Here is a 22717-nt window from a genome sequence, read left to right on the forward strand (position 1 = left end):
TTTTTTTGTGGAGAATATAATTGGCCATAAATAAAGAAGAATTATTGATCTTTCAACGGTCTTTTTTTTTTTACAACTAGGAGGCGCTATATAACACATTCTGTCCCTTTAACTGTCCAATTAAAAGGATAAAAAAAAAATATTTCTACTAGAATATCGTTCATTATTATTGTAACATGTGAAATGCACAAAAACATTAAAATGCACAACGTTTTAGAACAAAAGTAGACAGTAAAATTCCCAAATAGCATCAATGTAATAAAAATACAAAAATGACAAGTTTTTGACATTGTATAATACTTTGAAAGTTAAAATAATGTAAACAAGATATTTCTGTGCAGAAAAGCTGCGCTTTGAGGAAATTGATGGCGAAGCAAAGTATCGATCCCAGGACAATAACATCAATTTAATCCAAGTACTTGCTTGGTATCAATAACATTGATAGTTGGATCAATCTCCAGACCCCTAATATCAAGTAAAGTTGATGATTATTTGCTCAAAATTGCAGTAGATACAAGGATGTGTGTTTATTCATGATTGTTGACCAATTCATTACGTATAATATTGTATATCCAATGTAATTGCACTCAAGTGTAGAATTTTTTTTTTTTTTTGGCTGTCATGGGGCATATGAAATGCATAGTGAGCACAAATATTATTACGCCCTAAAAATCTTTGCTAATCATTGCATTAGCTAAGGAGGTTGAGCGCTCGTCTTGGGATCAAGAGATCGCGGGTTCGAATCCCGGCTCCTCCATGTTACATGTCGAAGTGTCCTTCGGTAAGACACTGAACTCCTAATGCCCCCAATAAGCAAGTTGGCGCCCTGCATGGCTGCACGGCCGCTATTTGTGTGTGAGTGTGTGTGAATGGGTAAATGTGAAGCACATTGTAAAGCACTTTGGGAAGTCTTCATTGACTTGAAAAAGCCCTATATAAATGCAGATCATTTCATTTCATTTCATTTCATTGATGCACGTTAAACAACACCAACAGCACATCCAGCAAAAGCTTACGACGGCTTCAATATTTGAAAACGTAGACAGCCAGCTCCATTCTAGTTGCTTTTTTTCTCTTGTGATAGGTCAATGTGCATTTTTTCATGGATGATGTATTGTCGCGTGTACATTTGTTGAGTATTTAAAACATTAAAATGGTTTTGTAATTTTTTTATTTTTTTTTTAATTTGTAAGTATTTTGATTTATGTAAAGTAAGCTACTTTAGTTATTATGTATTCCTCAGACTGCTATGAAATTAACTTGTTTAACCTGTTTTTCTATTTTTAATATACAGGTAATCATCACACACACACACACACACACACACACACACACACACACACACACACACACACACACACACACACACACACACACACACACACACACACACACTGTCACATTTTCAAAGATCTACGTTTTCAGTCTATTTCCATTGTAATGTAATACGCATGCGCGGCTCCATTGTATATTACTGCGCATGCGTGACCTTTAATAAATATGCCTACTGAACCGGATGTGGTCAGCTGAACAATGCGTTTATACTACAGTAGTAAAAACCCTATTTTTCCTGCCTCTACCTGAATTCTTTGGTCAGCAATGGGTTTATATCTTTATAGACTCGACAATTTATGTTTCCAACGTTTTTCAGGGATGTGTTTCATGATTTGCTTGAAAAAATACTCTAATTTTGCATTTTGTAGTTTATTTGTTGTTGCACTGAAAAGTCAATATTTTAAACTAACATTTTGTTGTTTTATACTGGGATTCCAGTTGCTTGACTTTGAAGTTGCTGAGAACAAAAAGTTTGTTTGTGGGTTGGCACTAACCCACCCCTGCAACCTCTGGTAACGTCCCTGTCTACAACTCATGACAAACACTGCCAAACTAAATGCATATTTTACTTCTCAACACTGGTATTCACGTGATGTTATTTAAAAAGTAATGTGACTATGCAGCATACACTGTTTTGCAAGTTGCATAACAATGTCTAATACTCATAACAAGTGCTGTCAAAGTTAATGAGTATTTTACTTTCCATTTGAGAAAAACAAATGGGTGCTCTCCCATCACATAATGACAGCAGCATTTTTCAAAAAGCCTGTTGAGTGACACAAGACAATATCCTGGCATCCGTCTATAACTACAAAACACAACAACACAGACAGAGAACCAAACACATCTCAACAAACCTGAAAAGGTAAGAACACACAGTATTTCCTATAATACGTGTCTAATTCAGAAGAGAACATCAGTCATTACAAAGTGTTTTATTTCGAAGTTCTTCTTCATTTTTTTAAGCAATTGTGTTTTTAATATTTTAAACGTGATTAAGGCACATTGACCACATTATTTCATCCCAATGACATTGTCATGGATTTACTGGAATTCCACAAAAGGTCAGGTATAACGATAGCTCACAAATACTCATCCACTAATGCTACATGTTTGAGATTTCAAGTTAATACAGATTTAGCAGTTTAATCAAATGTTTTAGTATTTCCCCTCCTCTAAATTTAATTTAGTAGCTCTCAAAATATCTGTAATATTACAGGTGCAACAACTAATTGATTATTTGACGGATGATCGATTCTCAAAAGTATTGCCAACTTATTTTACCATTTACCAAATCTTGTACATGTCTTTTTTCCCCAATCCATGATCAAATACAGTTTGTTAAAAATGGCAACCTTTAACATGAACTGATTTCAGTTTTATGTTTTACATTTGTGTTCAAGCTAGTCAACTGTTTGAGCGCACCTGTCCAGCTCTGAATTTTCAGCTTTTGGAAAGAATAAATTGGTAAAGAAAAATTGCTATGAACAGCTATCAAATACTTTTAAAATAATCACTATCTTTCATTTTGTCATCCATAGGAACAACGGTTTTCAAATAAATGATTCTTGTTAGTTTCAGGTAGCTGTGAGAGAGTGGACCTCCAAAATGTTGCTACTATACTTGACACTGCTTGGCACTCTTGGTAAGTATAACTCAAACACAATTTGCGCTAAAACTGTATAATTGTTTTGTATGTCAAAGTTAATGGCAAACAGGCTTATCTTTTCGAATCTTCCTCAAGCTAATGTTGAATATAAACAATTTATTTGTTTAGGTGCTGCTGCAACGAGCCAGACTTTCGCCAGCTCCGGTGTGATAGACATCACTTCGTGCCCCATCACATATTATGGGCACCAATATGAACAAGTGCATGTATGTGACACAAAGTTACAAACCTTAATGTTTTTTGACATGAACAGTAAGAAAATATCAAGTAATCCCTCGTTATTCACGGGCTTTGTGTTCCAAAAATGACCTACAATAGTCAAAATGTGTATTTGTTAAACACTCTATTACACATTGAAACAAATTAACAAACCCAATTTACAAGCTTAAACACTTTTTTAACAAATAAAAGTACTGCAATTAATATACGCTTTTTTAATTTGTTTAAAAACATTTTTACAATTATCATCATATTTTTAAAAATGATCTTGCTGCAATTTACTTCAGTAGATATTTTGTCACCATCTCATGGACGTCATTGAAAAACAAAGATGTGGCGTGAAAAGAACATTCCAATCAACAGACAAATAACTTCTGTACTGTCAAATTTCATAAATATATATTCTAAAAATAATTTTGTAACTTTATTGTACTACTAATTAGTTTTCTGAAAAATGATTGGTTGAACGACTTGGGCACTTGATAAAGCTGCTTTTCTATTTCCCCAAATGAGTTATGCAACTATGTTATTAGCGTGACGATATAATATCATTACATTTGTGCAATTTTTGTTTGGCAGGCCTTGTTAACAATTTATTCAAGATTATTTCTGATCGTTTCAAAGCTATCTACTTTAGATCAGATTCTATTTTGTCACTATCATGTGAACTTTGTTGGGAAACAAAAATAGATGCTTTTACCTTCCTGTATGCATTTCTCGCTGGGGTTTTTTGAAATATTTTCCATGTCTCATTCTTTCATTTTCATTACTTGATGTCAGGTGGCGTTTAACAACAGCAAATTTGCACTTTGCTTCAATGGCGCATATAAAGCTGACGACCAAAACGACTGCATTATTGTATCGGGAGGTACGGCGGACAATGGCAACTGGTCTGTACTCACACATGAAATTCCTACCGGTTCTGGCATTCATCAAATGCTACCAAGCCTGAAACACAGAGGAAAATGTGTCAACGTTATACCTTTGAAAGACAGAAATTATTCAGAGGTGGGCCCTTCAGATAACATTATAAAATCTTTATCACCTTTTAATGTGATTTGAATATTTCATGTTGACAGATTCAACGAGTGGAACTGGGAAACTTTGGAAAACAAGCAGTTTTGGCTATCAAGACGTATTCTGAGTACACAAATGTCGATCTTGTAGGTATTTAGTTCATTGCCTTAACCAACTGAATTACTCGATTACTCCATGATGAAAGTGGGCTGGTGGTTTGGAGTGCTAAAGACAACACATTGCTAACTGTACTTTGTTCTTGACATTTGTTGCAGTTGGTGTTGGCTGCGTTACTTAAAACTAGTAATGGGTTTCAGTTTCTTGTTACCTCATTTAAAAAGTAACTCAATTTTCTGCAAGAAAATGTGTTGAAATTGAAAGTTGTTCTGCCCTGAAAGAGAATAATATCTTTGTGGAAAGAACTGCTGAGTGACCGAAACGTTGGCGTTCTATGAAAGATTGTGATCCTGGCCAAACTTGTTTTGGCATGGGAAGGTAGGATGTGTTTTTTGGAACTCTGCTGAGCCAGCAAAAATGTGAAGTCAGCTTTTTTCACCTTTGGGGTAATTTGCCTAAAAGCCTAAAAAAGATGGTAAAGAGATTCAAATGTCGTTCTGGCCTGGGAGATTGGAATGTCTTCCTGGGAAAAAATGCTAAATCAATCAACCAAAAATACTGAGTTAGTTTTTTGTGGGCATTTTTAACATCTAGGGTAACCTGACTGGTTGACTGCGAAAGATGGTGGTCATATCTAAACTCCTTTCCCCTTTTCTTGGGTGGACAGACACACAAACTGACAAACTGACAAACAAACAGGTATACACAGTTAGATCCCAAACAAAAAACACTATCAACACTTGCTGGTGATTATAAAAGAAACAGGAGAAAACGTTTGCACCAACATGTGCAAGCAATCAACCCTTCATATTTTTTGGGTTGTGCAATCTTGAAAGCTTGCAAAGGAACACTTAGCCGAGACACCTTATTTCCATTATTTCTCTAAGCTTTAAAGCACTCGGAGATTTGCTTCTCCAATTGTGTGTATTGTCCAAGACATTTTTTTTGCTCCAGTCAAAGTCTACGGCAAAAACGGTTTTACAGATTAAAGGACCAGAATTAGGCTAGAACCAATCCCTCTCCCTGCCACATCCAAAAACCCCAAACTTGATCCTTGTTCAAACGAGGACCTGATAATAAGCGGCTTCACGTATGACTCTGATCCTTGTCAAAGGTGGCGGACATACAAGTGAAAGGCCAAACAGTTTCAAAGGAAGTCTTTCAAACCAATGAAACGAACAAAGGCATCATCAGAGACATGAGTGGATGCAGAATGGCAGGTAAGCAGATCCCACAGCTTTTCCCAACAGTATCATAATGCTCCGTACATTGACCTTGACCTCACAAATTTCAGGTTTGGTTTACGTGACCAATAACACCGTGAACGACCCAGTCATTTGTTCTACGGTGACATGCGATGTAAACGGAGTTGCAACTGCCATCAATCAATGTCCCACCATGCACCGATGCCAAGGCAACGGCAGGTAAATCAGTGTGTGCATCAATCTATTTATTTATCTAGAGGCCACTTGATGGTATTATATGCCCCTTTGTTCACTCCCCCAGTTGTGCCTTTGACGCCATGTGCACTTTGACGGTTTCCACTGTCATTGATTTTGTTGGTCGTGTTAACTCCATCCCTGACCGCTGTGGCTACAATCTAATGACCTCAGACGCAATCCCAAACGTCCGTATCCACGGCGTTTATCGGGAACGGCGTCGCAAAGATGTCAGTTTTTTGGACCACCTGATCCTGCATCTGGATAGCCAAAATGTTAACATTAGGCTGCTGCAAGGTGGCAGAGTTGAGGTAAGTGCCCTAGGAGGTCTGTGGCCTAATATAGTATTGAATTCAAATCAGAAGTGACTGCAGTTTATTTCAGTCTTTTCTATTCTATCTATTATATTAAGGTAACATGATAAATAGAAAGCACAATGAGGAATATTACTCAGAGCGCAGCAGATGTCTTACACAATAGATTAAAAAAAATGATTTGTTGTCGGTCACAAACGATTATTTGTGTTATAATGAAAAGCTGAACAAAAGTATGTGCTCTTCTGATGACTTAAAGATTGACGGCGAGGAGCAAGAAGTATCCACAGTGGAAACAGTTGTAAATGGTGTTGAACTCTCCAAGGGCCAGAGCGGCATGACGGCAAAAATCTTAGGCTCAAACTACACTCTCTCTGTTTTCTTTGATGGCTCCACTGCACAGATCCATCTAACGGGTATGGACTGGAAAAAAAAAAAAAACATTGTTCATGATGTCAAACTGGCATATCCAGCTAAAAAAATTGCCAACATTATCTTTTTTTTTTAACTTAATAATGTATCAATTCATGCAAAAACTGTCATGGGTCTCCTGGAATATGATCAAGAAGCCCTATAGATTAAACAGCATTACATATGTAGTCAGCTCGTTAAGACTTAAACATTGGTACCCGTTGCCTCCCTGTTTGGTGTTCAGCATTAGGGGTTGGAATTGGGGGGTTTGGTCACCTAATGACCCCCAACACCTCAGTTGGGTTGAGCGAGGGGGCTGGGAATCCCCTCCTCTGTATCAATCTCCCAAAAAGAGTCAGAAATGACTCTAGCCACCTCCCACTCGGGGGATATGGCTGTGGTATATATATATATATATATATATATGTTATATACATATGTAGTCTATTTTATGATGTACGTCAGGAGAATTATGGATTGCTTTTGACTTTTAATTTCAGATTTATGGTGAATGGATCAAAGACAGATGTAATTCTCAGGCAGCTTCTTTGTCGTAAAAGGACAGGAAGTGTAAGACACAAAATTGTCCGTTTTCGGGGATTCAATGCTATGCTTTCCCTTTCAGACATCTAAACTGAACCATGCACACTGACTGATTGACATATCAAGAATCATAAAAATGAATCATCATTTTTAGAGATTCTAAAAAAATTAAATAAACCAAATTATGTCGTTTGAAAGACCAATAATTAGATAGACTTTTTCTGAATTCTTAAGTTCCAGTATGTCTCACCGAACTAACATCTTACTTGCAATATTGTCAGGCCAAAATGGGGATTCTGTTAATGGACTATGTGGCGATTCATCTTTGGGTTTTAACCAACAGAGGGTTGCCGAACACAGCATTTCAGGGTAGGTCCACAGCCTCATGAGGTGGCCACTGCACTCTTTGAGTGAATGGATTGTTTAATAATTTTTATGTTTAATTAACATACAGATGTGAGACGCAACATGAAGAAGCTAATGATGAGACAATAGACTGTGAAGCTTCAACTGAATGGTAAACCACATTTGACAATGTGTATTCCATGGTGACAAACCATGAAATCAGTAAAAAAATATTGTCCAACCATTCTACGATGTCTTCTTTCTCAACACATAACAGGTGTAATATGATGTGGCATGAACCCTTCACCCAGTGCCACTTGCACATTGACCCAGAGTCCTTTGTATCAGCTTGTGTCAAGAATTTGTGCCAATATCCGGCAGTAGATGGTCTTAAGTGCCAATTAATAGAAGCCTATGTCCAAGCATGCCACAGCCAAAGCAATATCAGCATTGATAGCTGGAGGTTGACAACTAAATGCTGTAAGTTTTTTTTTTTTTTTATCGTACAGATTTCTTGCTAGTTTAATCCTGACTGTATATTATTATTTGAAATATGAATACTGTCATTTTCAATTCATATACCATTTCATTAATTTTCATGGCAGTGTTTTCAGATGCCGGTCCTCAAACGCTCTGTCAAAATAAGTATTGCAGCGAACATGAGTTCTGTGGTGAAAGCTATGACGGAGAGTCTCACTGCCTATGCCGAGCTATTTTTGCAGACGACTACAGATCGTTGGAAAAGTTCGGTATGATGACATTGTTAATACTGTTCAAGAACTTTCAAAAATATACTTAAAATAAATATACTGTTAAATCTGGTTTCAGGTGAACCGATGGTTTGCAGTGATTTGTCTGCATCGATCGACATGTTCTGTTGCCTTCTGGAAGAGAAAGGCATTGACTATACAGAGCTGCATCTTAATGACGAACAATGCAAAGGTGTCATAGATAATGAAAGCCACATGGTGAAATTCAACTTCACTCGGGACAGGACTTGCGGTGCAATCATCAAGGTGTGTGGCCTTGTAGGAATTAGACACTTTCACTTTTATTGCTGTATGATTGTGTGTATCTACCACCCTACATACAGTACACAGGAAGTTTTTGCATACTGTATGTGTCCAGGCAAACACCACCAAAATCACTTACCAAAACATCATCGTAAGTCCAGACAGCTCCTCTATGGTGACACGTACCAATACACTGTGGATGGATTTCTCCTGCCATTTTGACCAACCAGACCTTGAGGACACAGCGATCAGAATGATAGACAGGTAAACAAGTATCTCATTACAGTAATCTCTCATTTGTGCGGGGGGTTGTATTCTAAAAATGTCCCGCAATTAAAAAAAACTGCCAAGTAGAAACATGTGTTTATTAATCTATTTAGTAAATACGCAACGTATTCTGAAATGATAGTTTTAAAATAACTTTATTGCACAGCTGTATTAAGGACACGGTCCACTTTACTCTACACGATACTTTGAAAGAGTCATGTAGACGTTATGGAAAACTGCGTTTTCCTTCCAGTCGGCAACCCCAAAAATATTGCATCACAAAAATGAGCCATATTGGACGAACAAATTAAATAAAAAAAGCCTGGAGCTGCAAAAAATTAAGAACGTTGTATAAGCTTTATAAGAAAGAAAACACTTAATGCATATATTTATATTCATTGGAAAACATTAAGAATGTGTCCTGTTTTGTCCCACATAAAACCATATATTTTTGTATTATCAAACATTTTTGAAAGCGCCGGTGAGCCACTAAAGAGCTCCAAAGACCCACAGGTGGCTCCAGAGCAAGTTTAGTAATTCGAGAAGTACTAATTTGTTGGTCAGAGAATGCGTCTTCCTTGCCTTTAGTGCAATTGTGAGTCCTGAGCGTTTATTTGACATGATGACATTTAGATAACTTAAAAATGAAAAATAATTGAACATACATAATACAGGATCGTCAAACAGTTTTACGAATGTATATAAGATAAACCGCAACGTCATTGACACGCAGGCAGACAAGCAGACATTGGTGGGCCAATTGTTTTGCCAATCAAAATGCAGAACAAAATGCACTGTGAAAATGCACAAAGTAGCAAAACCGCGATAAGCAAACCGTGATACAGCCTGGGATTACTGTACTCCTATTTTAACCAAAATGAGTTAACATGACCCATATCTGTTTTTAATTTTCAGTCCTATGATTAAACACTTCACGTCAGGAGAGTGGAATTACACCTTGACCATGGCTGCATATACTGACGCTGACAGAAAACAACTTATAGAGTTAAACACTGGAGTCAGGCTGAACCAGAAGATCTGGGTAGAGCTAATGGCTATTGGACTGGATGACAGCTCCATTTCTCTGGTGACAGAGTCCTGCTGGGCCACCAATCAATCGGCCTCCAACGGAGGCCTCAGATATGACCTCATCAGTGCAGGGTTAGTTTCAAGCAAAACATTAACATTGGTTCTGTCACTGAAAGCCCATGTCAATTATATAATGCTATATTTTGGAGCAGATGTCCCAACCCTGCAGACGGGACGATCGTGATTGAAGGCAACGGGAAAGGAACATCTAACTACTTTTCCTTCAACTCATTTAAGTTTGCAGATGACAACAATGAAATATTTCTGCACTGCAGAGTAGAGCTGTGCATCAAACAGGAAGACTCATGCCATCAGGTAATTTGGAGACTAAAAAAAATAAAAAAAATAAAAATAAATATATATATATATATATATATATATATATATATATATATATATATATATGTGTGTGTGTGTGTTTTGTTTTGTTGTGTTTTGTATTTTGTGAATTTCCCTGCGGGGATGAATAAAGTATCTATCTATCTATCTATCTATCTATCTATCTATCTATCTATCTATCTATCTATCTATCTATCTATCTATCTATCTATCTATCTATCTATCTATCTATCTATCTATCTATCTATCTATCTATCTATCTATCTATCTATCTATCTATCTATCTATCTATCTATCTATCTATCTATCTATCTATCTATCTATCTATCTATCTATCTATCTATCTATCTATCTATCTATCTATCTATCTATCTATCTATCTATCTATTTTCGTTTTTATTTGTTTTTGTTTTTTTGTTTTTTTAAACTTATCGAAATGCATTTGCAGACTTGCAACCAAGGAAGTAGGAGGCGGAGATCTGCAGCTTCAACTCGTGTAGATGGAAGCCTTTCAGTCATATCCATCGCATGGGCTTAAAAGGTGACATTTATCTTGGAGTGGCCTCAAGCAGTTAATTATACTATAGACTGCTCGTGCTAAAGCCAAGGATTCCACTGTTACAAAACCTTCATGTTGTATAGCATGTTTTTTCTTTGACCTATGTTTCGATCGTATTTGTTTGTATGTACCTCAACAGGTATTGCTCTCGGTGAGCAATATGATAGGCGCACGTCAACCAACTTCGTTTATTTTTTTTTTCTTTCGTCCTCTTTGGTTTCTGCTGAATTTCCCGGGTTTATGTTGTATTTAATGATCAACTACCTTGTGCTATGACTGCAACAAGGTGACTATTTATGACACCCTACACTATTTTGCCAAACCCATTCAAAAGAAGCTTTGAGTGTCTGTGCTGGCTTCAATTTGTTCTGTTTAAAAAGCTCATCGATTAAGACTGTCATATTTTAACTCATCTTTCAATAATAACTTATTCTACACCTTGGTTCAAAAAGTTGTAAAACTTTAGGAGACATTTTATATTCAAAAACATCTTAATACCAAGATCATGCTTTCTAAAGACTGTTGTAAATATTAAAATTGAGAATATTGTGGTGGTTCTGGGGTTTAATAAATACATATCAAGTCAAGTCACATTTATTTGCATAAGCTTTAATCACAAACAGTCTCAGAGGGATGCACAGCCACAATGACAACATACCCTGATCTGAAAACTACACAAGGGCAAGGGTAAATCTCACAAAAAACCTAGCATGGACAAAATTAAGAAACATTGTTAAGGGTCGCACATGTGATAATCTGTGACCGAGCTGCAATTGATCTTGCATTGTCACATTACACAAAAAAAATACAGAAGATCACTTATAAACATTGGGAATAACCAATAATAATAAATAAATAAATAAATATATATATATATATATATATATATATATATATATATATATATATATATATATATATATATATATATAAAATTTATATTTATGTATGTTTGTATTTATGTATGTATGTATTTATTTATTTATTTACATATGTATAGTCATTATGTTTTGACCATTTTTGTCTGGTCGGCCCGGTGAAAAAGACTGATGGGCCTCAAGGGCCGCCGGGCCGTAGTTTGCTCCACCCATATCTACACCCTATAGCTTCCATGCAGTCCATCCAACTAAATGTAATGGTTACATTAATAGGTCCCTTTTTATGCACGATTTTTGATATTTCATTTTTAGTATTACTGTTGTATTTTTTTAGTACTTCTGCAGTCAGATATTTGAAGTCTTTCTGTAGTATTTTTGTAGTATGCTGTAGTTTTATTTATGTAGTATTTTTTTAGTTTTTTTTTTCTCTAGTATTTTTGTAGCTTTTCCAAAATAGTATTTCAGTAGTATTTCTGTTTAATTTCTATCGTAAGGGTGGCACAACAGCTGGATGGTTTATGGGCAGCCCCACAGTATGGAGGTCCAGGGTCCAAATAGGTCCTTTTCCGTGCATTGTCATAATCACATTTTGTTTCTCTTGCCGTTTATTTAGTTTTTGTCTGTATTTTACCCTTTGTGTGTGTCTGTTTTACATCTTTTGGGTTGCTGGCCGGGGTAAAGTAAGAGATTTTGTTGTCTTAGTGTACACTGAATGTTTTTATACAGTCAGCACAACAGCTGGATGGTTAGCGCGCAGCCCCACGGTGCGGAGTTCCAGAGTTCAATTACAGCTACAGTGGCCTACCCGCGCGGATTTTTCATGTTCCCCCCTTACCTCTGGCCAATCCGGTTTGCTCCCACATTCCAAAAACTTAGGTGTGACTTAGCGAGTGAGTTGTGTGTCTCTTGGTGTTTCCTGCCCACTGCCCGAAGATAGCTGGGATGGGCTGCAGCACCTCCACGACCCAAGTGAGGATAAGCAGTGCAGACAATGGATGGATTTTGTAGTATTTCTGTTTTAGTATTTTGTATTTTAGTATTACTGTAATTTTTTTTTCTTTAAAGGCATTTTTTAAAGTATTTCTATTGCAGTATTTTTAATGTATTTAGTATTTCCACAGTAGTATTTTTGTAGTATTTCCCTTACTTTAATTAATGTTATAGCGGTAGTATAGTGGTAGTGTGGTAGCTATTACTCTATATTTTTGTAGTATTTCTAAAGTATTTTCTTCTTTTCAGAATGAAAGCAATATACTAAATTAGGTCCCTGTTTTTAAACACTGAATTCGACATTTAGTTTTGTAATGTTTTTGTAGTATTTTTACAGTAGTATTTTTGTTGTAGACACACAAGGGACAACGGTGACAAAGGTGGCGCCAAAAATATTTTTTTCATTAGTAATACTGTATCTATCTATCTATCTATCTATCTATCTATCTATCTATCTATCTATCTATCTATCTATCTATCTATCTATCTATCCATCCATCTATCTATCTATCTATCTATCTATCTATCTATCTATCTATCTATCTATCTATCTATCTATCTATCTATCTATCTATCTATCTATCTATCTATCTATCTATCTATCTATCTATCTATCTATCTATCTATCTATCTATCTATCTATCTATCTATCTATCTTAAAACTCGGATAACCAGCCACAATTTTCCCCCCAAGCTTCCAACCCTGCGGCTTATGCAATGATTTATGCATTTTTCTAACAGCCGCCAGGGGCGCCTAAGCAGTAAAGGTAACAGTGGACATGTGGAATATTTGTGTCGAGGAAGACGCAAGTTTAATCTAACTTTGCACTTTGTGCATGGATTTAACAAGCATGAACAGACCCTCATCGTGTAAAAGGTGTCAATTGAAAAGACTACCATATTGGGAATAACATACCTGTGAACCTCCACGGCTCCATGCCCTTACAAACTGTCGTATTTTCCCTTACAAAATACAAAATAATCTTACGCCATTTTTTTTTCAAACGTGTTCATTTATGTAGTTTAACATGTTATATTGTTCATGTGTTTCGTTATATCATATATATTGTTTATTAACATTTTGTTATGAGATCCTGAGTTGCTCGACATGAAGGTGGTTTATTATAAAAAAAAGTTCAAAAATTAAGTAGCTTGGAAGTTCACTGTAGAAGGAAAAAATACATGCAAATATAATTACATAGAATAATACATTTTGTTATTCACATTATTAATTCATTTTCTGCATTAAATTGTTGTTGGCAGTATACTGATTAAAGGGATAACCACAGACCTGTCTTTTTAAAATTTTCTCCTTTTATATTTCCTTTTTTTCTTAACTTCTTTATACAACATAATAATTCGTAATATAATGCATCCAAGCAAGTGAGCCGTTTAAGAGCAGGCTCTCTTTGATGAGTTGAGCCGAAAAATCCGGTTCTCTAAAAAGAGACGGACTTCCTTTCACTACATCAAACCGCTCGCTTAGTTGCAACGAAAAAATCGATACCGAGATAGGGGCTTCCGCGGCGAACTCGTTTGACTTGATTGATTTGTCGTTTCGTGATAGTGGGTGTATACCGGATGGTACCAATAATTGACCAATTTACGTTTATCCGTACAGATTTTCTCATACGTCGTACACGTCTTAAAATGCATAATAAACGTGCGTTGTACGTAAAAACCATACAGGTTGACAGGTATGAAATTCCATTGATTGTCTTTGATGTAAGGAAGCCATTCAAAGAAGATAAAGACGGCCAGGGGACTGAATGGTGAGTGACGCTGGCTTTATAGTTTTCGGGTATCATGTTTCAGACTGATCGTGGTATTTCTCTAATGAATTTTATGGCATATTTTGACTATTTTCGTTCGACGAACCGGATGAAAAAGCCAGTTGGGCAACGTGTTGCCCGCGGGCTGTAGTTCTCCTACCCCTGTCTATACCGCATAGCTTTCATGCAGTCAATCCATTAAATGTAATGTTTACATAAATTTGCCATTTAACATTAAAACACACAATATTGCATATAAAAGCAAACAATGTAGAAAATCCCCCATAAGGTACATTGACTTTTGTGAACGGTGTTTTGTTTTTCAAAACTGTATTTGTCATTCAGGTGGTTGTCTGGGGAGTCTTTACAGGGACTTTGGGCTTGTGTGTCAAGGATACTTGTTTGTTTCACACCTTTGATTGCAATCGCATCATTATGGCGCACTAAATAGAGTAGGTGTGAAACCTGTGTGGACATTTGGGTGTGCTTGTGTGGCAGCTTTGCACAAAAACATGATGAAACAAAAACATGATTACTAGTTGTTCCATTACAAGTGTAATTAAGGTTGTGATGTAATTTTCTCCCATTGACACATAATACAATTTCAGCAAGCGCTACATACTACACAAGTGAACAAACACACTCATTATTATTACAACCCCCTCAGGTGTTCTTTACCCAAACAAACAATACATAACTTGTGTAATTTATGTATATGTTCAATCCCGGCATCGCCAACCTTTTTCTACCTGAGAACTACTTTTTGTCAGTAATTGGCGCAGAGGGCACCAAGTTTGATGTGAATTTCTAGAATAGCAACTTAGCTAGATGGCTTGCTAATTAGCTAAAAAGGTAGCCTGATAGTTAGCTGGATAGGTAAACAAGTAAAAAAAAATAAAAGGGAGCTATATATATAGCTAGCTAACAGAGTAAACGCCATCTAAATAGCCAGATTGAATGCTAGATACCTAGCAAGAAATCAGGTCAAAATTTAGACTAATAACTATCAAAAAAGGCAAATTGTTCACTAGATAGCATGCAAAAATGTAAAAAGATAGCTAGATAGCTTACTGAACAACTAAAAAGGTAGGAACACGGCTAGCTACATAGCTAAAAAGGTAGCCAAACAGCTAGCTTCAAAAAAATGCAATTTTTTTGCTCATTCACTTCATTAAACCGATACATTGGAATTTGTTTTGTTGTATTTCCTGTAAGATAAAACAATGAAAAGATAATTATCAAAAATTAACGCATAACGTCCATTGAACTGGAATGTATTTATTTGAATTTACAAAACAACAACTTATCATGTTATTACTATATTGTCACTATGTTATTACCACATTAACAATTAAAATAGGGTTAAATAGACTCAGTCAACCAATTAAATTTTTTTTTTACATGAAAATCACAATGACGTGATGAGCTATTTTCAGAACAGGTCCTCAGGCACTTCAACTGTCTTTAGGGGGCACCCTGCTCCTAGTGACACCATGCTGGAGACTCCTGATATAGGATTTAATAATAGTTTGGGTATTTTGGGTCATTAAGGTAAATGTTTTATTATTATTTTGGGTATCCTGGAATACGTCGGACCATATGAAAATAAATATCAATCCTTTAGATGGGCAAATAAATATTCAGTCCTCACAAAAATTGGTGTTTAATCCCTGATCATGAATGGATTATGGTCGAGTACTGAGGTATCACTGTAATACTTTTTATCGTATTTTCACGTCCATAATGCCCACATAAAAGTCCAAGGTGTTATTCGGATTGTCTCTAATGCAGAGTGGCGAACGTAGACCAGCTCGTTGGTCTTAGGGCTGGGCGCCCACCCCCAACTCTGGGAGGTCTCAGGTTCAAGCCTTGGCTGAGCCAAGACTTACAATATTTTGGGGTGAAATCTGCTGTTTTTGTGAGATCTTTCACATTTCCAACTAAATGGGACTTGTATGCAATCTCTTGTGACTTCTAAGCATCTCCTGTGAGAACGTGACAAGTGTCCCGCTTGTGCAGAAGAGGACACAGGACGTCACACTCGATGCGTCCATTGTTTGCGGAAGTACTCATGGATGCTAACGCAGTCGCGTATCGACCGATTTCAATCTTATTGTGCGACCAGATGCGGAAAAGAGTTTTCCCCTCAAATATTAATTAAATCCGAAAACTCACTTTCCCTCTTATTAATGTTTTCCGTATTTTGTCTGCCATGGTGTGTTGTTTTCTACACTATGCGGAAAAACAATGAAACCGGGAGAGAATTAAAGATTAAGGTTTGCAAGTGGAGGAAGCTGAAAAACAAACTCCGACAAGTTGTTGTCATCCGTGTGTTTTACTTTGCAATCAATACTTAAATAAACCACGCCAAATTCAGTTTTGCTACAGCTGTATTGTTAAATTCACACTTGGTATGCTTATCTGTTGTGTGTTGTAGGTTTTTCACAAGGTTTTTGGTTTTACCGGGTACCCTTAACAGCAATGTAGCGGACAATCATATCAACACTCGGGGAGCTTCATGTTACGTCAAATGAATACAAATTTCTTGACCTACGAGGATTTCGAAAATTAAGGAACATGTACTTTTGGTTATCATTCAGGTTGATATTGCTTTCTTTTAGTTAACTTTTTTTACTATCAAGAGAAGCTAAATAATACACGATGTCCCTTTAAAGGTGGTTTATGTAAATTCAAAATATTCTACTTGCTGATGCCATTTTCCGCCCTGGTTTATTCCTGGACGCTGGCTATTTCAGCTGAAAATGAAAATCTCCATTCTGATCCCTGTATTTTGTTCTGTAACGAATGGAATACAATTACATTTTTGGTACGCATCGCCGTTACATATGTTTTGTTACTCCCCAACCCTGTGGGTAGCCTTCCACATAGTCATTTCAGTCTCTTGGTAGGAAATAGTAGGGTCTTATTCAAGTAAAGGGCTTTGCTTAATTAAGGCATTATGCATTTTCCCCTCTGCATTCAGCTTTTCTCTTCACAACACATAACTCTCACCCCGACCACAGATTAGTGCAAACTACAGACTATTATTATACCATCCCCTGATCTAAAACCTACACAAGGGTAAGGAAAAACTCAAAAACCTCAACATGAGGAAAATGAAGAAACTTTGAGGAGGGACCGCACATGAGATAATCCCCCTTCCAGGATGAGCAGGCTGCAACGGATGATACAATAACAAATAATACACAGATATTGTCAATATAAACTATAGGTCATTCATAAGCTATAGAATAGAAGTGTGTTAAAACCTAGATTTAGACAGTTCACTGAGGTTGCAGATCGAATCTCAGGGGGCTGAGCATTCCACAACATCGGGATCCAAATGAAGAAAGTGCTTGAACCTGCGGTTCTCTTCTTGGCTTTTGGGATCACTAGCAGACCATCATTTTCAGAGCGAAGGCTCCGGACCGGAACATAGGGGGAATTTAAATTTGAAGGATATGAGAGAGCAAGTCCATGCATCATTTTGTATAATACCAACAGAACCTTAAAATCACATCTTAAACTAACAGGGAGCCAATGCAGGTTAGCTAAAATCTGGGTAATGTGATCAAACTTTCTTGTCCTAGTTAAAAGCCCTCGCTGCAGGATTTTGTACCAGCTGCAGGCTCTTGATTTTGGACTTCGGGAGACCTAAGAGTAGTACATTACAGTAATCGGGACGGGAGGTAACAAACGCACGAATTATAATCCCTGCATCAGACTTGGACGGCATAGTGTGAATTTTAGCGATGTTGCAAAGATGGAAATAAGCTGTTCTAATAATATTCTTAACGTGTGTTTGAAAGGACAGATTTGGGTCAAATATGACACCTACATTTTTGACTGTGTCACTCTGGGTGATATTTGCCAATATTCAGAGTAGTTTTTGATAACAAGTCTTGGCATTTAGATGCATCAATAATTAACATTTTGGTCTTTTTAGGGTTAAGGCGCAAGAAGTACTGGAAAAAGTTGACCCATATTTCATGTTGACAATATCTGTATTATTTTTATTGCAACATCCTTTGCAGCCTGGATTGCGGTTTTCCTTGCCCGCAGGTAGGTTTTAGATCAGGGGAGGGTATAGAAATAGTCTGTAGTTTGCAACGATCTGTGGTCTGTGCAGCCATTTGAGACTCCTTGTGATTTAGGGCTATACAAATAAACATGACTGGACTTGACTGTTCCTGCCAGGCAAAATGTCAACAACGAAAGATATGAGGGTGAAAGGGAAACCAATCTATTGGTCAAAACGTGACTTGCTTGAAAAGAACAAGTGTAGTTTTCTTCTATTCCTTGAGTTTGGGACTAAGGGTCAGTGTGGGGAGTAATACGCTACTTTTTGGTATCAGTATTTTTTTTTTTTAAATGAAGTAATTAGCAACTTTAGCTACCATATATTCGGTATTCTGGACTCTAAGGCACCCCTAAAACTTAAAATTTGCAAGTGCACTTTATAACCCACTGTTCCTTGTTTTCCGCAGTATACAGTGAATGAAATTGCATACTGTACTTATAGATTACTGCAAGAGATTTTATGGAATACTACTGCATTAGAGCAATGTTTATATGCAACGTAATTTGTACCAGATAGATGAAAATTGAAAAGTTATTAGGCCTTCTCGCACTATCACAGAATTTTTGCTCACGGTACCAGAAACACTCCTTTTCATTGTGCATTTCTTTCTGCATTCTGATTAGTTAAACAGTCTCTCTACTTTTTCACATTTCCTATAAGGTTGCAAAAGACGGAAACAGAAAAGAGAGAAAGTCTTTCAAAAAATATCATACAACCTCTTTTACGTAGTATACATATTAAACTGCAACATTATTGACGCATAACTGAAGAAGCGGAGTGACTGTATCAGAATGCAGAATAAACGCACTACGCAAATAAATGTGTCTGGCACCGGGAGATCCTAGGATTAGGTCTGATGCCTGTTTGCACTGCATTTGTGTCACTGGTAGTCTAATAGTAAGGTGTAAGCACCCTCACTGCCACTGTCCAGGTTTATATATATGTGCTCAAAATACCGTAAATGAATGTTTTTCATTAACACACCCAACACTGCGCACGGCCCACGCTCTTTTTTTTTTAGAAGCCAGGTCATTTTAATACTATCACGAAACATCTTTGAACCCAAAATTTGGCTGAATTTTTACTCATAGACTTCAATGTTTAAAAAAAGGACTGAATTCAGGTGGGGTGAAGAGGGCGGTCGTATCATAAATGCCCTCACGTCAGCTTTGTGAAGATATTAAAACTAACGCGGTGATTCGAGATTTGATCAGAGGGTGGCAAGCTGCTCCACCTCTTCACTCCTTTGATTTAGTTCAACTGGTGATGGAGAACGTCGAGTTGTCCGAACTCTGTTATCCACAACTGAACATCTCGTGCCGGGCACCGAAGCAGCCGTCAAATCAGGCCATGCTGATCTATGTGCTGCTGTCGGCCATCTCCATCCTCACCGTGGCTCTCAACCTGCTCGTCATCTTCACCATCTCCTACTTCAGGCAAGCTTGGCTGTTGTTTCTTTGGTTTCGGGCTGCAACTAATGACTATCAATAATCAACTAGTCACCAAGTATTAAAACAATTTGTTGAATATGACAATTTTTTTCTGAAATTTAGAATGAAGTGGATTTAATCATGTGCGAAATGATAATTAATCACAAGATAAACGTGTGTAATGCTGTTTTTAATGAACGTACTGCAGATTCGTACAAGTATGGAATAAAAATGCTAAAACCAATTCGACACTTTGCGACGTCAGCATAGTCATAAATCCATAAAAAAAACATTTTTAGGGACATGCAAAAAATAATAAATTAGAAGGAAGTAAATATTGGTCATCATTGTAAACCAGTTGTTTTAACCCTGTTAGAGCTATACAACAGTTTTATATCCGCATTCACTGAACCTTACTTTTGTGTAAAGTAAAATATGGTATTTTTTCCTGATTCAAAACATGGTTGTTTTACTACTGGTGCACAAAAAGAACTCTGGAGAACAAAACCAACATAGTGCATCAACTCACAAATTACAGAACTAAAAATCAGTGTTACCGCTGCCGTTTCTTTTTAGAGACCAGTTCAGATTTCCGTGGCTTTACCTTGACAAGTACTACTCTGATGAAATTTTAATGGCAAAGTCTGTTCCTTTTCATTGCTTTTAGGTCAAGCATCCTCAAAAAATAGTCTTCGCAAAGATATGTTGTAACAAAGGTTAAAAAAAACCTCTCTTGGCACTAACTGGATAATTTTCTATACTATGTTCACACAAAAATGTTTGGACTAGAGCATTGTTGTTCTGAAGAGTTGCTGTTGAACCAGGTTCTGGTGAGTTTTAATGATTTCGTCAAGGTATTTATCATTGACTTCTGCTGCCTCAACATCAAACGTGAACAGCTGTCTCACTTATGCTGGATATAAGGGTCGTGCAGAGAAGTGTCCGTCGAAAGCATGACAGACGCTCCATCAAACACCTGAGACTGACTCACCGAACCCCTAGGATTCGATTAGCACCTATGTTAGGAACCACTGCTCTAAACCAAGGCCAGGTTCATTAACAGCTGTAGAACAGGAAATAAAACAAATGTGTGCATTTTGTGAAGTACATTCAGTGGTCAACTACAAAGTTTGTTACAAAAGAACTTAACTATTCTCAACAGTTAGAAATCAAACTGTTTTAGCAAATGATCTTTGGCGGTTTTATTTGTTGTAATTATTGTCATTTGTTCATTGGACTACATGCATTTAATTTCGGATACGTTTGACAGGTACAGTCTGGCAATAACGCTCATAAGTTTTCTTTTATAGCGAACTTGAATGATACTTCAATCTTACCAATAGCACGTCGGACTCTGTTTTGTTCAACTGTTCAGTGTGCTTTGTTTTTAGAATAGAATAGCCTTGAACAAGTAAATAAATAGGAAAAATATTTACAAAGTAGTGACTGAGGAAAACTGGCCTGAGGTATAATAATAGAGCAATTAAAAAATAGTGCGTCATAACAGAAGTGCAATGAAAAGTAGGAAAATTATATATAGTACCATCAAAAAACATTAAGCAGCAACAAAAAAATCCCAAATAAGTTGCAAGGTATATATTTTCAGTTTTGCACACCTATTTAGGGAGGTGATGGTCCTTGGGAAGAAAGTGTCTTAGAGCCTGTTCAATCTTCTTTTAAGGGACCAGTAGCGCCTAACAGATGTTTGTGCGTTAAGGTCTGTCGAGGCCGTCATTTCTGTATGTTACCACTGGAGAAAGAGATGTTATCGCGCAGCGATTTTCTTTATACAGAAATGCTTCATTCTGGTAGAGAAACATTTCTGGTGACAATTGTCGACAATTAAATTGATTGTTGAATATTTCAATTATCGATATTTGTCAACAGTGTCGATTAGTTGTTGCCCTCACAGTGTTACTCTCTCCAGACAGCTGCACAACCCCACCAACCTCTTCCTGCTGTCTCTGTCCGTCTCGGACCTACTGGTGGGCCTCCTGCTCATGCCCGTGGAAATTATCTACATCGAGGCCTGCTGGAAGTTAGGCGACCTAGCGTGCTCGCTGTACTACATGGCCGACTACGTCATCACTTCAGCCTCGGTGGCCAACGTGGTGCTCGTCTCCGCCGACCGCTACGTGGCCATCACCGAACCACTCACCTACCTCAGCCGGGTAACTAAAAGAAGGGCGTGGGTGGCGGTGGGACTGTCCTGGCTCTGCTCTTTCGTCTACCGTCTCTTGCTGCTCCGTGATGACCTGGCAGAGCCGGGTCAGGCTATCTCCTGCCTGGGGGAGTGCGTGGTGGTTATTGGAAATGTGGCAGGCATGGTGGACCTGGTATTCACTTTCATCCTGCCAGTCATCGCCATCATCTTTCTCTATCTAAGGGTGTTCACCATCGTAGTAAGCCAGGCGCGGGGAATGCGTTCACAGTTGGGCGCCTTCCAGGCACAGCATGCCATCAAGAGGTGTGAGCTGAAGGCGGCCAGGACTCTGGGTATTGTGGTGGTGGCCTTCCTGATCTGTTTCATCCCTTACTACTTGCCCACCATGGCGGGCGAGGACACCTCTGTGGACGCCACTTCTGCGGCCTTTGAAATCTGGCTGACGCACATTAACTCTTGCCTCAACCCTATCGTCTATGCACTCTTTTACCCGTGGTTCCGAAAGAGTATCAAATTAATCTTCACACTGCAAATCCTCAAGGCTGGGTCCAGGAATGCAAAATTAATTTAGTGAGTTTATCATCAAACTCGCTTTCTTAGATTAATATAATCTCATTTATTTGGGTGTTTTGACTTTCTTAAAATAGTGTCTGCTGTAAATTGCTGCTAAATTCCTTATAAAACATTTGCATTTGTTTATGCAGATAAAGGGATTAAAAATATAGT

The 22717-nt window shown here is 37.4% G+C and overlaps 1 protein-coding gene across 1 annotated transcript; it reads left to right on the forward strand.

Moving 5' to 3' along the window:
• The first annotated feature begins 10562 nt into the window (after positions 1-10562).
• On the forward strand, positions 10563-22562 carry LOC148353328 (trace amine-associated receptor 8a-like). The gene is made up of 3 exons (XM_088352379.1): positions 10563-10658; positions 19653-19833; positions 21755-22562. The coding sequence occupies exons 1-3, from the start codon at positions 10646-10648 to the stop codon at positions 22560-22562; spliced, it is 1002 nt and encodes a 333-aa protein (XP_088208505.1). The 5' UTR covers positions 10563-10645.
• The last annotated feature ends 155 nt before the right edge of the window (positions 22563-22717 follow it).

The sequence above is a fragment of the Urocampus carinirostris genome, chromosome 14 (assembly GCF_059441175.1).
Source record: "Urocampus carinirostris isolate Australia breed hairy pipefish chromosome 14, RoL_Ucar_1.0, whole genome shotgun sequence".
Classification (NCBI taxonomy): domain Eukaryota; kingdom Metazoa; phylum Chordata; class Actinopteri; order Syngnathiformes; family Syngnathidae; genus Urocampus; species Urocampus carinirostris.

What these genes read in the sequence shown, in the direction of transcription:
- LOC148353328 (XM_088352379.1), top strand. An exon ending in TTCACCATCTCCTACTTCAG is followed by an intron (nt 19,834 to 21,754) that starts GCAAGCTTGGCT and finishes TACTCTCTCCAG; the next exon opens with ACAGCTGCACAACCCCACCA.